This window comes from Chamaea fasciata, unplaced genomic scaffold, assembly GCF_029207755.1.
Source record: "Chamaea fasciata isolate MVZ Bird 193981 ecotype frontalis unplaced genomic scaffold, bChaFas1.0.hap1 SCAF_17, whole genome shotgun sequence".
Classification (NCBI taxonomy): Eukaryota; Metazoa; Chordata; class Aves; order Passeriformes; family Sylviidae; genus Chamaea; species Chamaea fasciata.
The window spans coordinates 12,528,564-12,543,905 of NW_027094102.1; the positions used below are offsets into that span (position 1 = coordinate 12,528,564).

The 15,342-nt window shown below is 49.0% G+C and overlaps 1 protein-coding gene across 1 annotated transcript in view; it reads left to right on the plus strand.

Annotated features, from left to right (window-relative positions):
* The window catches only part of TOX2 (TOX high mobility group box family member 2), a 150,554-nt gene that overhangs the window by 57,459 nt on the left and 77,753 nt on the right, over positions 1–15,342 (plus strand). Inside the window, exon 2 of the mRNA XM_066198853.1 lies at positions 3,657–3,722. Coding sequence (XP_066054950.1) covers positions 3,657–3,722 — 66 coding nt within the window. The remainder of the gene's footprint in view (positions 1–3,656; positions 3,723–15,342) is intronic.

A 15,342-nucleotide genomic window follows, 5' to 3' on the forward strand; every position in this document is an offset into this window, starting at 1 on the left:
ACAACAACATCTGAATTGAGCTCCGTTTCTGGGCTGATAGAGCAGTGCCAGCTGCAGCTCCCCTGGAAGAGCTGTAGTAAAAGAATTATATTTTTAATAAAATTCTCCATGCAAACCTGAATTTCAGAGGGTGTTTTCTCACACTTATATCTTTTGCTTGGGCCCAAAATACTCACTAGGCTGTCCCATGGAGGGGTGCAGTTGTGGCTTGGTCTCCATCACCCTGATGTCCTTGGCACCCCCTCTCTGGATGGGGTTGGCATCATCCCTGTCCTCATCCATCAGTTGCAGGAGATGGAATCTTGCCTGGCCTTGGAGTTCTTGTCACCTGCAGACCAAGTTTGGTGGTGTTCATTTGACTTTATTGACAGAATTGGTGGAATTTGGGGCACTGTCCCTTCTCCCTCACCCTTTCTCTTTTTCTTCCCCTTCCATTTTCTTTCCCTCTTTTCTTTTCCCTTCCCTCCCTGGCTTTGTGCTCATTTCAGGCAGGAGAGAATCAGCCACTGATTTGCTTAATAGGCTGCTCCTATTAACCAAAGAATAATAAAATTAAGTAATTGCAACTGAGCAAAAGGGTGATTAAGACAACCGCACAAGAGGATGTTCCTTTTGAATTAGGACTTGAAAATGATCCCTGCCACATCATTCAGTGCAGGTTGGTAAGGAGAGTAATTTTGGGGTAAGGAGAGTGATGAATGGCTGTATCCAGGTCTAGAACAGGAGCTAGAGTGAAGAAAAAAGGGGAGGAGGCATTTCTAACCAAAGGGAAATATTAAAATTTCTGTTGCTACCATAAATCTACCCGGAATGATGGGGTTGATTGTTTTGAAGTGCATTCTGTAGCAAAACAATAATGAGAATAGGGAGAGAACATTGCTTATCTGCTCTACCTGGCTGCTGCATAACTGGCAAACATCTAATTGAAAAAATATCCTGATGGGAGAATTTCTAATAAATTTGTTTGCACCTTCATAGCCTGGAGGAGAGCAGAAAAAATCCAATCAGCAGTGGGGAAATTCCAAAGTTTCCATTGCATTTTGAGTCTTGATTTTCAGGCTCGCTGCTCAGCCTGGCAATCAGAGAAACAGTAATTCTGAATGCAGGATTCATTACAGTTGTTATGAAGGCATCAAGGGCAGAAGGAATTGTGGAATGGAGGTAGGGGAACATTAGAAAGCCATAAAAAATACATTCTGACAAACAGAAGGATGTGGAGAAAGGGGAAGGTTTGTCCTGCTCTGGGCCTACCCACTGGAGGATACTTTTGGTTTCCTGAATGTAACTTTCCAGGTAATTTTTTTTTTCCTGGAGAAAAAGGTGGTGCCAGGTGTGGGTCGGTGTCTTCTCGTGGGTAACAAGGGGTAGAATGAGAGGAATCAGCCTCATGTGCACCAGGGCAGGTTTAGATTGGATATTAGGGAAAATTTCTTCACTGGAATGGTGGTCAGGTACTGGAACAGGTGGCCCAGGGCAGTGGTGAAGTCACCATCCCTGGAGGGGTTAATGAGAGGTGATGTGGCACTTGGGGACATCATTTACTGGTGGCCTTGGCAGTACTGGGAGAATGTTGGACTCAGTGGTCCTAGAGGTCTTTTCCAACCTTAGAGGTTCTGTGATTCTCCACCAACCCCTGGCACCTCTGCTGCCAGTCCAGGTGTGTCTGCTGGGGTTGTCAGAGGGAATTCAGGCTGTACAGCTGCTTGGGTCTGGGTTCCTGGAAGCTCCAGCTGGAACTGTGCTGCCAGGAGCTGGCTGTGCCAGGGATCATCTGACAGCAGGAGGAAAATTCAGGTTAAAGTGGACGGCACCCAGCTGCCTTCTGGGGAAGTTGTTTGTCCCGGTGCTCATTGCATCCCACAGCTCCTGCCTCACTGATGGATCTCACAGGCTCAGGCAGCTGCACAGGAATCCTCTGGCACCCTGCTGCAGCTGATGCTGGTATGGCTTAATGAGTGCCACCATACCTGCTCCAATTCTGCAGCTTTTAATTGCTTTGCTGTGCCAGAGGACAGTTTGGCAATTAGAGTGGGTCTGAGGCCAAGCAGAGCCCTGTTACCCCCACTTGGCTTCACTAACTCTGCTGACTTTAATAGCTAATCCTGCAGCTCTCTGAGAAATGGAAGTGTAATTAATTGTCTAGGCTGAAAACCTTCACCTGGTTTTATTTAGATTTCGCTTTTATTGCTCTTAATGTGGCCAATTTCTGTTAAGGCATAACTGGAATCAGCTTCATATCGGAGAGCGAGAGAACAGGCGAGGGGTGAACGATCTCCAATTCATCATCCTGCTGGTGAGGGCAGCAGGGTTGGCTCTTCCCCTTGTTAAGTGCAAGGTGTCACTCACAGCTGGTACCTCCATCCTCCTCTGGGGAGTGTTTTATGGCACAGCCCTTTTTTATTGCCATAATTAATTTGTGAACTCAGCCTTGAGGCCTGCCCCAGCCGTACTTCGAGCCGGAGACAATCCTGGAGGGCTTCTTCCCTTCTGTTGGAATCAGAGAGAGTGAAAAGCTCCCGTTGTAGCTAATTAGTGAGAGGAGTTGTAGCTCTCCATGGGGGTTTTGTGGCCTGATAAGTGGATTGGCAGCTGGGAATTGGGTTGTGCTGGAGCTGTTGGGACACAGGAGGATGGTCCAGCTGTGGAGCAGAGTCCTGGCACAGCAGGCAGGAGGACAGAAGATGAGGGGATGGATGTGTCAGGCTTTGCACAAATGATGCCTTGAGTTTCAGCTTTCATGTATTTCAGATTCTGTGCTGCCCACGGATGCAGTTCTGAGCTCACACTCAGTGTCACTCAGCTCTGCACAGAGCAGGGACACAAAACAAATCCTTTTCCTGCTGAAGACCAAAAGCAACTTTCAGGCCCAACAGCACAAACAAGGGTGGGCTGGAGGGAGGAACAAGAAGGATGGGACCTCACAACCTGGAGCTGGAATTGGACAATTAAACCCCAATATGCAAATGGACCAAAACTTATAAAAGTGTGTGACCTCATGACCGGTCAGCCATTTCTGTGACCATTTTGGGTCCACCTTGGGTGTAGCCCTGGCCAGGCTCTTGTCTTGCCCAAGGTGGATCCTGGAGGCCTTTCAATAAATGCCTCCTTTATTCTCTAGCTCTGTCCAGTCTCTCTTTCAGGTCAGCCTTCCTAAGGCATCACAGAGACCCCTCCTGAATGTTCCAGAGTGGTTCTGCATTGCTGCAGGAGCTTTGCTTTGGTGTTGAGGGTTCTGTAGAGGTCTGTAAGAGGATGGAATGGGACCTGCCCAAGTCTGGACATTTGCATTGATGGAAGTTGGCTTTCTACATCAGATTGATGGTCTATCTCATTGATGGAATTTTAGCAACAGCTTCTTTTGAGTGATCTTTGCTGCAGGGTGCATCTGTGGGTTCACACATTTGACTAATTTATTTGGAGTGGTTCATTCCTTATTTCACTGGAAAAAATCCCATATCCATGCTAGGTTAGCGCATCCCATTGCAATAACCAGGATGAAGGTGTGCTCATACACGCTCCAAAGTGTTCAAACAGCAGCTCAGGGCTTTTCTCTGGGAATTCTGGCTCCTGAAGTGAAGAGCCAGGAAGGCATTTGGGATGCACAGAAGCGTGGTGTGCAGATGGCATTTTATTAACTCTTTCTTTTGCCTTTCTAGTTTGATGGGGAGAACATGTACATGGGGATGAACGACAACGCCCAGGAGTTTCTATCGGCCAACCAGGTAAGTGTTGTTTTGCTGGGGTGAGACTTTTAGGGGACCAAAGCACAAATTCTCGGAGCTCTCTGTGAATCTGCCCTCCTGGGACATCAGGAGTGTCCATGGAGGAGGTCAGAGCCCTGCTGCTGCCGAGGAGCAGGGGTGCACTTGGTGGAGGGATTGGGATGCAGTTCCATCCTGGTGCTGCTGCCTGTCACTGGAGCCTGGCTCTCCTCAAAAGCTTTGCTGAAAAGCTTTGCCTCAGCATCCCTCACTCAAAATGAAGGTGCATTTGGTGTTTCTGGACGCAGTGAAGTTTCCAAGTATTGTGTGCTGGTCAGGTGTCTCCTTCCCTCATGTGGAGAATTTCCTGTAGCTAAATAGATTAACAGCGGAGAAAAAGGAATCAAAAGGTTCCTGTTTTGGAGCTAGAAACCCACGTGTGGGGGACCAGAATAGAAGTGTGCATGTCTTGCAGGTGCCTGAGCCTTCTCTGGGCTTGGATACACATGGAAAAAACATGGAGTGGGGCCCTAAACCTTTATATGGGTTGGAACGTGATCTTTAAGGTGATCTTCCAACCCAGTTCTGTGGTTCTATAAAGGTAAGCCCATATTTTGGTCCTGCTGGGACAGGAGGACTTCAGCACATGCTTTTCTGTCCCCCTGACCTGGGGATGAGACCTGGTCACCCTCAGGGGTGGCGTGGCCTGGCATGGCTGGGGGTGCTGCACCCTCAGCATGAAGCATCTCATCATACACAGCCTCAGGAGGGAAGGTGGCAGCTGGCACATCCCAGCCTCCCATTTTTGGTTGTGTTGGGCTGTTTAGTTGAGCACAGCCCCACAGAGTGCCCCTGGGGTTTGGGACATCACTGTGGATTGCAAGGCTTGTGAGTCGTGCACAGTGCTCCACCAGCAGCAGGGGTTAAACCCCATCCATATTACACTGGGAATGGGATGAAATCCCATGAAAACCCTGTGGTTTGCCTCCTTGGGGCAGGGCAGTGCACTGGCTCCTTGCTCAGGAGAGTTGCTCCTGCTCTGGCTCTGGCAGCTGGCACGGGGAGCAGTCACCACTGTGGTGTGGGGAGAGGCTGTTCTTGCGTGAGGAGGAATTCCAGGGTGGGGAGGGAACAGCAAACTTTGTGCTACTGAGAGATTCGGCAGAAACAAATATGTGTTCAGCCAACAACGGTGGGGGGTTGGTCGTTAGAGCCAGGAATTGTCAGAGGGTGAGGAGATACGGGAAAGGATGGGGTGTCCCTAAGTGCCCCATCAGGGGTCAGCCCTGTCCCCCCAGGCTCTGCACAGCCACGTGTTGGGGATGATCACAGGGCATTGGTGTGGAGACTTTGCCTTTAAAAACTCCCAGGGGACAAGGATTTCATTGGCAAGGGCTGGCAGTGCTGGCACGGGGACTAGCCACAGGCCCTGGCCATGATGTGCCTGCAGGACCTGGCTGGATTTGGGCAGTCATGGCCAGCATGAACCATTTGAGTTTCCTGCTTAGCACCTATCTCATCCCATTGCCCTTGTGCTGTGGGGCTGGGAATGGTTTCCTGCACCTCAAGGAGGAGGGTTGGTTCCCAAAGGAAAGCAGGGATTACCACATAGTAGAGGATTCATGTCCCAAGTTTGATCCTGGAGAAGGATCAGCCAAACCAGCTTAGATCCCTGTAACCTGGGCAACAGGAGTTTACTCTTCATTTGCTCTCTGTTTACTTGCTGACCTTTATTTCCCATTTTGGAGCAGCAGTTAAGGATGGAGAGGGAGGAAGGGTCTTTTCTTGGAAGAGGAGGGCAGGAACCCCCCACTGCAGGGGTGGCTTCATGCACGGAGGCTGTGCTGCTCTTTCTCCACCAGCAAAAGCACTATATATGGGGGAAGTAATAAATGGGGAAGTTTGCCTTGTTTTGCATGCCCAGCTCCCTCCCTGTGCTGGTGTGGGACAGTCAGAGAGCAGCTGGGGCTACAAGGCTGCAGAGGGACACCTGGGGCTCTGTGGGAGGCTGCAGTGACCCCCCATGACCTCCTCTGGGGTGGCAGGAGTGGAACTGGGAGGGAAGGTGAGGATCCCAGTCCATGCCCTGCAGGGATGTGGGTTCACACCCAGCATGAGCTTTGGCCAAGGAGCATGAGGAGCAGCTTCCTCCTCACCCTCCTTTGTGCATCACCTCCCTTTGTTTACCTGCACATCAGCACTTGTTTGCTGGTTTTACAGCCCCAGCCATGACTTCAGCAGTAATGACACAACTGTTCTTTAAATGGGGGTTCCAGATGGTTTTTTATTGTTTGCTAAACCTGTTGTAACCCGAAGGAGTACATTAAACAGCAGGAGGGGGGTTCACAATCTCACCTCAGAGGCTGCTGAACTACCAGATACCTTTACAACCCACGTGGGACATCCAACAGCCCCTGGGTCACTTCAGGACAAGGGGAAATTTTACAGACTTTGGGACTGGAACCACCACACCGCGATAGATGAGCCTGGTGGGTTGGGCTTTTTCTCCATCATGATCCTGCAGCTCCCTGACAGCAGCTTTGTCTCAGCCCCTTGTCTGGTTTTTGATCCTAAGGAAGTTCTGCTCAGCCCAGGGGAGAAGGATCCAGGGAGAGCTCAGAGCCCCTTCCAGGGCCTAAAGGGGCTCCAAGACCTGGAGAGGGACTTGGGACAAGGGATGGAGGGACGGGACACAAGGAATGGGTTCCCACTGCCAGAGAGCAGGGATAGATGGGATATTGGGAAGGAATTCCTGGCTGGGAGGGTGGGGAGGCCCTGGCACAGGGTGCCCAGAGAAGCTGTGGCTGCCCCTGGATCCCTGGAAGTGTCCAAGGCCAGGTTGGACGGGGCTCGGAGTACCCTGGGCTAGTGGAAGGTGTCCCTGCCTGTGTCAGGAGGTGGGATAATATGAGGTTTAAGGTCCCTTCCAAACCAAACTTTGGGTTTCTGCAGTTTCTCATGGCTAGAGCGTGGTAAAGCCAGGACCAGGGTCCTCCTGCCTCTCCTTCATTATTCCCTGCCAAGCTGCCAACTTGACAGGAAGAAGAAACAAAACCCCACAACAAAACCTGTATAAAACCCCCACAAAACACCATTCAAAACATATGGAAGCCAGGTGCCCTCTTCCTTCCCCTCATCCTCCTTATTGGGATGGCTTTTGTGCCATGGCTGCAGCTCTTGTCATCCCAGAGGGGTTGGACTCAGCTGAGGACAAAATGCAGAAATAAAGGAGCCTAAAACATAATGAGAGCACTGACAGCTCACGCCAGCACAACCTGCTTGGGGAAAATAATTCCTCTTGTTCCATCAAATAGGAGGGACATTTGACCCCAGAAGTGAGTCAAATGTGAAATGTAATTCAACCTCCAGCAGCGGCCAGGGTATAAATGCAAGCTGACATCTGATCAAACCATTGTGGACATCTGACCCCCGAGATGAGTGAGGTATCTCTTGTGTCTCGTGGAGTCAGCAGAGCATCTTTCCTCACCCCTGGCAATTTTCCTTTTGTCTTTCCCACCCCCTCCCCAAACAAAGGCAAAGAATTAAGTAATGTGAAAAATCCCAAGGAATACACAGATATGAAGTGCTCTGCAAGATTAATAAAAATGCAACAGTGCTGGGAAAAGAAATAAAAACACCTGCAAAATCTGTGGAAAAAGATATTTATTAATATCTTTGTGATAAGGAGAGTAACACCAGGAAAGGGAAAGGTTGGGAAATTACAGGACAGGAATGAGGTTGGGTTTATTTGGCATTGAGACTTTTGCACTTGCAGAAAAAGTCCACGGGTGCTTTAAAAACATGGATTTACTGTGCCTGGGAATCCCATGTGAGAAGGTATCATCATCCCTTGTGCTAGGTGAAGAAATGCAGGAGTTGCCTTGCCAGGGAGCTGGGGGTGCTGCGATGAGGTTGTGGGGACTGCCAGGCCCTGGCATGGCTTTGGGGATCACTGTCCCTTAGGTTTTGGGAGCAGGGATGTGACTGTGCAGCTGGTCAGTGCAGGGACATTCTGGAAAGCCTTAGGGAAGGTTTTTGCTGCATTTCCCCTTCCTCCATGAATATCTCTGGCTGCTGGCAGGGCAACACGCAGCTTGAAGGAGGAAAGAGCTGATTATGTATCACTGGACAGTTTGGATCCAGTGCTCTGCCTAATCCCAGGAGATATCAGTGCATGGCTTATTCCAGCTGAGCAACCAGCCCGTTTCTGTCCCAACAAGTTGATTTGTGTGACTCCTCGTGGAAAGGCTGTTCAGCACCACTGTGGTTTGTTCAGGCCAAGGGCACTGTATAAGCAGCTCTTTGCTTTTGGAAGTGAGGGCAAAGACAAGACCCACTGCTATGAAGTGTTGAATATTTGAGAGTTCAGTTGAAAATAGGAGAGTTAAATTGACACAGCTCTTTGCTCATCATTTTCTCCTCCTAATGCTGTTCCTGTGTGCTGCTCGTGCTGACAGGCTCATGCTGCCCATCTGTGTGTCCAAAATGTCAGGTCTTGGCTGCCAGGTTTGCACAGCAGCCCTGAGCAGCCTGGGGTGGTGGAAGGTGTCCCTGCCCATGGCAGGGGTGTGGAACTGGATGGTCTTTAAGATCCAACCCAAACCATTCCCGGATTCTACACCTGAAAAAGCAGCATGCCTGGAGAAGCTGTGGCTGCCCCTGGATCCCTGGAAATGTCCAAGGCCAGGTTGGATGGGGCTTGAAGCACCCTGGGATGGTGGAAGGTGTCCCTGCCCATGGCAGGGGTGGAATGGGATGGGCTTTAACATCCCTTCCCACCCATCCATTCTGGAATTCTGTGACTGAAAAGGGCAGGATTTCACCCGAGCCTCGTGAGACACCTGCTGCAGATGATGTCAAGTGTCTCACCTGATGTGTAGAGCAGCACAAGGGACTTTAATTTGGGCTCTGGTCATTAGGGTGAGACTGGGTAACTTGTGGATGGGCTGTTTGCACTTACTCTGCCAAGAAAGCAAATCCTGTGTTTCTGTGGGGCAATGGATGTGTGTAAAACAGAAGGTGGATTTTCCCTGGCTGTGTGTGAATCGGGGAGCCCTGCTGGGCACAGGGGTTTTGCTGACACCCCGAGGGAGATGCAGTTAGGAGAGAAGGTGTTTGTCACGTGCACACACAGCCACAGCATCTTCAGCCATGCTCCGGTATGAGCCGAGTGTGGGGTTAGGCACACGTGGGATCCATCTGCGGGTGTCCCCGTGCCTGCACGTGTATAAATCAACATTTATCTACTGTATCTATTGCCCTTTATCTCCCTGCCTCCATATATCTCCACGCTGGGGTCTGTATTAGCCATAATAGATACAGTGAGTCACTGATCTGGTGGGTCAAATGGTCAGGGCTCTTTGATCAGCCGTCAGGATCCATTACCACCGGGGCCTCCACTGGGGCTGGAATTACAACTTACATTTGACTCATTTCTGGGGTCAAAACGTCCCTCTTATTTGATCGAATGACAGAAATTGTATAATTTGTATATATCCCTGAGCCATATGTGCTCTGAGTGCCACTCTAATGTGTTTTATAAAGGCACAGCTGTCTTGGTGACTTATTTAAAATGGGATTTTGAAGTAGTGTTCTTGCCGTTTAATGTCCTCATTCAGGGTTACACAAGGTTTATCAAATAATAAATAACATTTAGAACATTGGTTTTAACATAACAATGGCTTTGCTGGTTATAAGGAACTTGGAGGTCCAATAAGGCTGTGTTTGGTAAATAAGTGATAATGCAGAAAGCAAAGATAGGATAATTAGAAATTAATGATGTGTGGGAAGCTATGGATACCTTCCTCACGTTCTGCTAACGCTCCAGACGAGACAGAGCTCGTCTTGGCAGCCTCTGCTATAAAATATGCCTTCAAACCTTGTCATAATACTGGCAGACGTGTTGCTCCCACCAGTCTTGACTGAATCACAGCAAAATGTCAACACTTGATAAAACAAACCTGGGGCTGGGGCAGACCCACGTGAGTGCAGGGGCTCCCCATCCCTGCTGGGGACCACGGGGCCACAACACAGTGACCGAAGTGGCCGTGGAGCCCTGGGCAGAGTGAGGGTGATTGGGTGCTGCTAATGAAGGTGTGGGCACCCTGCCCTCATCCTTGCTCCTCCCTCCAGAGCAGGAGCTGTGAAATGGAACCAGCTTTGATTTTCAACCCATCAGTGGTGGGGCTGCTCTCCCACTGACACTGAAGCAACAACCTGCAATTGCTCAGGTGGGGGATGTTCTTATGGCAGTTGGTCTCTGACCTACCAGATGTGTGAATCTGGAGGAGTTTCCAGCACTTTGCCCCATAAGGCACAGCGGGATGCTCATGGTCACCACTGCCTCGAACCCGGGATTGCTCCAGAAGAAAGGCAGGAGGAACCCAGGAGATCATACACATGGCTGAGCAATTCCTTCAGGAGATCCTTCTCTTGAGTCTTACAGAAATGTCTGCACAGAACATTAGAGCCTGTGGTGAGGTTATTCTTTGTGCAATTTCCACCCAAGTCCCCTAATGAACTTTGGTGTTTCTAATTAATCCTTTGCACATGAAGAAGCTATTTTAACTTCCATAGAATCACAGAATTGATTGGGATGGAAGGCACCCTTAAAAGCCATCTAATTCAAACCCTCTGCAAGGAGCAGGGACGTCTCCAATGAGATCAGGTTGCTGTCCAAGTTGACGTTGGATGTTCCCAGGGATGGGACATCCACAGCTTCTCTGGGCAGGCTGTGCCAGTGTTTCACCACCCTCTGAGTCAATAACTGAGGAGATGGGGTTTGGAGGCTCCATATTCTGTTGCTTTTGGGCTTGATCTCTTGATCACAGGAACAAATGATGCCAGAGGTTGGTCACTCACATATAAGTGAGGAGTTTAAAAAAGGGGGAATATGGCTTCCTTTTTTAAGGGGGGCATGGAGGGCTCTGGTGCTCCTGAATCTCCAGCAGTCTTGTGCTCGTTGGACTTTACTCTCTTGTGCCTGTGCAGAATCTTGGTCTCTTCCCATCTGCAAGTAATCTGTATTTTTGACGTCTGGAATTGGCCCCATCAGGAGCAGAGCATAGCTGAAAGTAAATAACTGATGACTCCTCAATCCCTTTACAAGGAATCATTGCAAATACTGCAAGAACATACAGATATGTGTGGATAAAAGACCCCTAGTGAAGGGAAGAGAAGAGAGAGGTTTGTATAGACTCCGAGTTGAAAGAGGATTACACAGAGTTTGGGAGTGTGCACGGCAGGCCCCCATGCTAAGATACAGATTTTGCTCTTTCCCTGCTGTTCTTTGAGTAATGCTGTATAATTTCATGTGTTGTGCTGGAGAAGAAAAAATAGAGTGGAGACATTGATAGATACTAAATGCCTTTCTCAGCAGACGATTCAGGAGGAATCTCATGTACTATTTTAGAATGAACAATAGAGTGTTACATGTCATTTATTATAATCAGCAGCTAATGGAAACCCTTCCAGGAGGGGTTTGGGAGTTGAGCACAACTACAGCTGATGATCCAGGCTTGTGAATTTTGCATGAACTCCTGTGTGACAGTGAAATTTTTGAAAGGTGCAGTCAGGAAGTGATTCCTGTAGCTTAGTCATAGCAAAAGAAGGTTTTACTGCTGGTGCAAGGCCAGCTATAGTGTTTAAATAAAATAGTAATAATAAATCCCGTTGTATTACAAGCAGAGTGAACATCACCTTCAACCCTGAGTCTCAAGGGATTCCTAAGTTTTTAGCAATGGGGTGTTTGAAAACAGCCACCAAGCACCCCACAGTGAAAAACGAATGCAATTGAGCCATTCCTAGACCAAAATGGATGGTCTCTGCTTCTATTGCACTCACTCTGGGGAAAAAAGGGGAAAAGAAATAGCATCTCAAACAGCTGAGGACACCTGCCAGGTGGCACAGAGCGCCTGGTATGGATGGGAAACACTGAAACTGTTGTGGTGACTGAATTTCACGTGTTGATGGTCAGCATGGCCCAGGGCAAGGTGGAGACCTGCATGGGGGACAACCTAGAGCAGCTCAGGAGTTGGTATGGTGCTTACGTGTGCTTTAAACCCTGACCAGGGCCCCTCTGGTCAGCTCCTGCTGCTCCTGGGCTGGTCTTGAGTCCCTTCAGCCAAAGGCAATCCCAGAGCTGCTTTTATCCACCAGCTGTTTGTGCCCTCGGATCGTCCAGCTCCTTGTCGGAGCTAATTCCTGGGCACGTGTCCCCCAAACTCCTGCTGTGACACAGGGTGACAGGAGCCACATCTGTGCATGCCAGGGGTTGATGCTGGGCTCTGACAATGCAGCCCCATCGCTCCTGGGGAGCTGTGGGGAGCAAGGATTTCCTCCTGTGTCCTGCTGGGGGGGTTGGGCTTGGCTCCTGCAGAGGGTGGATTTCTTCTCTGATGGACCTCTGGGGAGTGGCTCTGGAAAACTCTGTTTATTTGTGGAAATGCAGCTCTGTGGGCTGCAGAAGTGGAAGAAAATACCCAGCCCGTTGCTCTTGGGATTTCCTTTCCCAGCTGATTGATTACCTCTTCCCTCCTCATCATAGACCCATCCCAAGCTGGTGTTTGGATCTGCCATCACAACACAGTGATTAACTGAGGAGCCACTTACTTCCAGCAGGAAAATGTTATTTTCCACTTGAGCATTTGGATGAAGGCCTGGGCAGAAAGGAAAGCCCCTCTGTTGCCTTGGCTGATGACAGAATGAGCCCTTCTCCCTGTGTCAGCCCTGGGCACGTGCAGGTTGGGCTCCACTCCAGCCCCACAAGGGCACGACCACCAGCAGAGCGTCTGTATCCAAAGCAGAGTGGCCAGCAGGATTAGGGCAGTGACTGTCCCCTGTGCTGGCACTGCTGGGACACCTCGAGTGCTGTGCCCAGTTCTGGGCCCCTCCTGAGAAAGGCATTGAGGGGCTGGAGTGTCCAGAGATGGGAACAGAGCTGGGAAGGGGCTGAGCACCAGGAGGGGCTGAGGGAGCTGGGAAAGGGGCTGAGCCTGGAGAAAAGGAGCTCAGGGGGGACCTTGTGGCTCTGCACAAGTCCCCGACAGGAGGGGACAGCGGGGGGGTCGGGCTCTGCTCCCTGGCAAATATCAATAGAACAAGAGGAAATGGCTTCATACTGTGCAGGGGAGATTTAGATTGGATATCAGGAAGAATTTCTTCACTGAAAGAGTTGTCAGACATTGGAGTGGGCTGCACAGGGAGGTTTGGGGTCCCCATCCCTGGAGGTGTCCAAGGAACACCTGGCCATGGCACTCAGTGCTCTGGACTGGGTGACAAGGTGACAATAGATCACAGGTTGGACTTGATATTGGAGGGCTTTTCCAGCCTGAGTGATTCCATAATGCCAGAGCTCTGCAGGCACTGAGGATGAGGAGGGCTGTGTACCCCAAGTGCAGCCACCCAGCTCCCTCTGCTCAGAGCCAGGTGCTCACTCTGACCTCCCCTGGCTCGTGAGGCTGGGCAGAGGGGGGACCTGAGCTGGCTGGGGGGACAATGCCACCACTCCCTTGTGGTCCTGCTCCTTTGGGGAAGGCTTAGATCTCTCCCTCTGAGGTGACACACCAGGCCACGCTGGTGTGAACCAAAACTCAGGGGCAGCTGGGAGGTGTTCCCAGGGAGGTGAGCTGTGACACGGACCCAGCTGAAGGATGGCTGTCACAGCAGCTCCACGAGCTCCACGTTTGGTCCATGTTCCATCACCTGTTTGGCAGCTCTGCCAAGGACTGTGCTGGGTCTCACCCATCACTGACACCACTTCCATGATCAGCAGCCTCCGAGCCAGCCTGAATTAAACTTATCTCAAAGTAGCAAATCCATCAGCTGCCATCGAAAGTGAGGCTCTGATGGTGTCTAGCTCAGGTCTATACATCTGTGTACACCGTAAAGGGCAAAATATGACTTGGCTTTTATTACTTTAATTAAAACATGAGTGAAGAGTACGAGATTCATATTAAATTGTATTTTCCTGGCTGCCGTGGGAAGGAGCTAACTGATCTGATTACCATGAAGATTACAAACTATCAAAGTGAAAAAGAGCTTTTTGCAAGTATTTCATATTAAACCTTCAAACATAACACTTTAAGAATAATTATAGTTGTATTACTGGAAAATGATTCATGAATTCTGAATAAATATAAGACCCTTAAAGGGAAATGTTCCAAGACCACAGTTTTCATTCCAATCTGATGAAATTTAGTATCATTTTGTAGCTGTAAAATAGAATGAAAAAAATTTGTACATAGACTGTATTGAATATATGTCAGACTAAACTAATGAGATTTTTTACATCAACTCTGAGCACGAACGCAGACAAATGAAATAGCCATCCTCATTTTCTATAATAGAAAGCACCAAAAGGGAAAGCAGAAAAGATCTTACCACTCACAAGTCTTTATTCCACCCTTGATTGTTAAATAATATATTTTAAGTTCTCGTATCTCGCCCGCAGAATGTTTGAACTGACACTAATGGGTATGTAAGAGAAAAGAGTGAGCTCTAAAAAAAAAAGTGAGGAAAGGCTAGGATTGGGAATTTTATCAGTATTCTCAGTGGGCTGTAATAAAGATACTTTTCACACAATACAGTGAATGTTTACAGCAGACAGTTTAGTTTCCTTCCAACAATTATGAGAGGAATTGAATCTCAGGAAATGTTCATTTTCGCTAAAATTAGACATAACAATAAAGATACCCCTGAAAGTTTATTAAGGAGGGGAAAAAAAAAAAAGAAAAGAAAAGACATCAGTCTCTGGAAGACAATTTAGCAAATTTATTTTAAGAATTCCAGATGACTTCTAAACAAAACCACACACCTACATGGCACTGAGGGCTCAGGCTCCCCATGGGAGCTGCTTTTCTCCTGTGGAGCTTTTTTTCCCAGGCTTCATGAATTCCTAATGCATTTGGGAAGCAAATGTCCAAAAGGTGTTTGTTTCCAGGCTGGATCCAGCTGGAGGATGATGCCCATCACTTCTGCAAGCAGATGGGGCAGCAGGGAGCAGCAGGTCACGTTTTTTGGGGTACAAGCCAGGGTGCTGCAAGCCTGGGAACCCACACTGGTGTTGAGAGCAAGTTACCTGAATGCAGCTTTAGGAAGGATCTTACCATGCTCAGCCAGAGATGCTGGTGATCCAAAAACAATTCAAAAATGAAAAAGGAAAGATGCTCTGTAAAGTGCAGGGAACTCTGGAGTGCTCGGAGCAGCTCATGTGACGGTGTTTAATTTTTGAAACACGACGAGTGGAACATGAAGTGGAATTCTGCCTGCCCTGATTTCCAGACTTCTGCATCGAGGAGTGCTGCAGTATCCCTGTTAGAGACACCTGCTGTCCTCTCCTTTTGGCCGTGCAGTCCTTGATTTTTGACTTCTTTCTCACTCTGTTTCAGTCTGGAAAGAGATTCCTGTTATCTGATACCAAGAACAGGGATGGGAGGAGAAGTGGTGAAAGCTGATGCAGCTTAGCTTGCAGACAAACTCAACTAGCAATCTCTCTCAAAAGGATGTGTCCTGTTTAGTTGTATTTGGGGTCAGACTGGGCTGATGCTTTTTGGTAACACCAAATGGCACTCTAGGTGCCTGGTTTGGTACTAGAATTGGCAATAGAAGCACTTGGCTCTGAGTCATCCCAGGTTTATGGAAA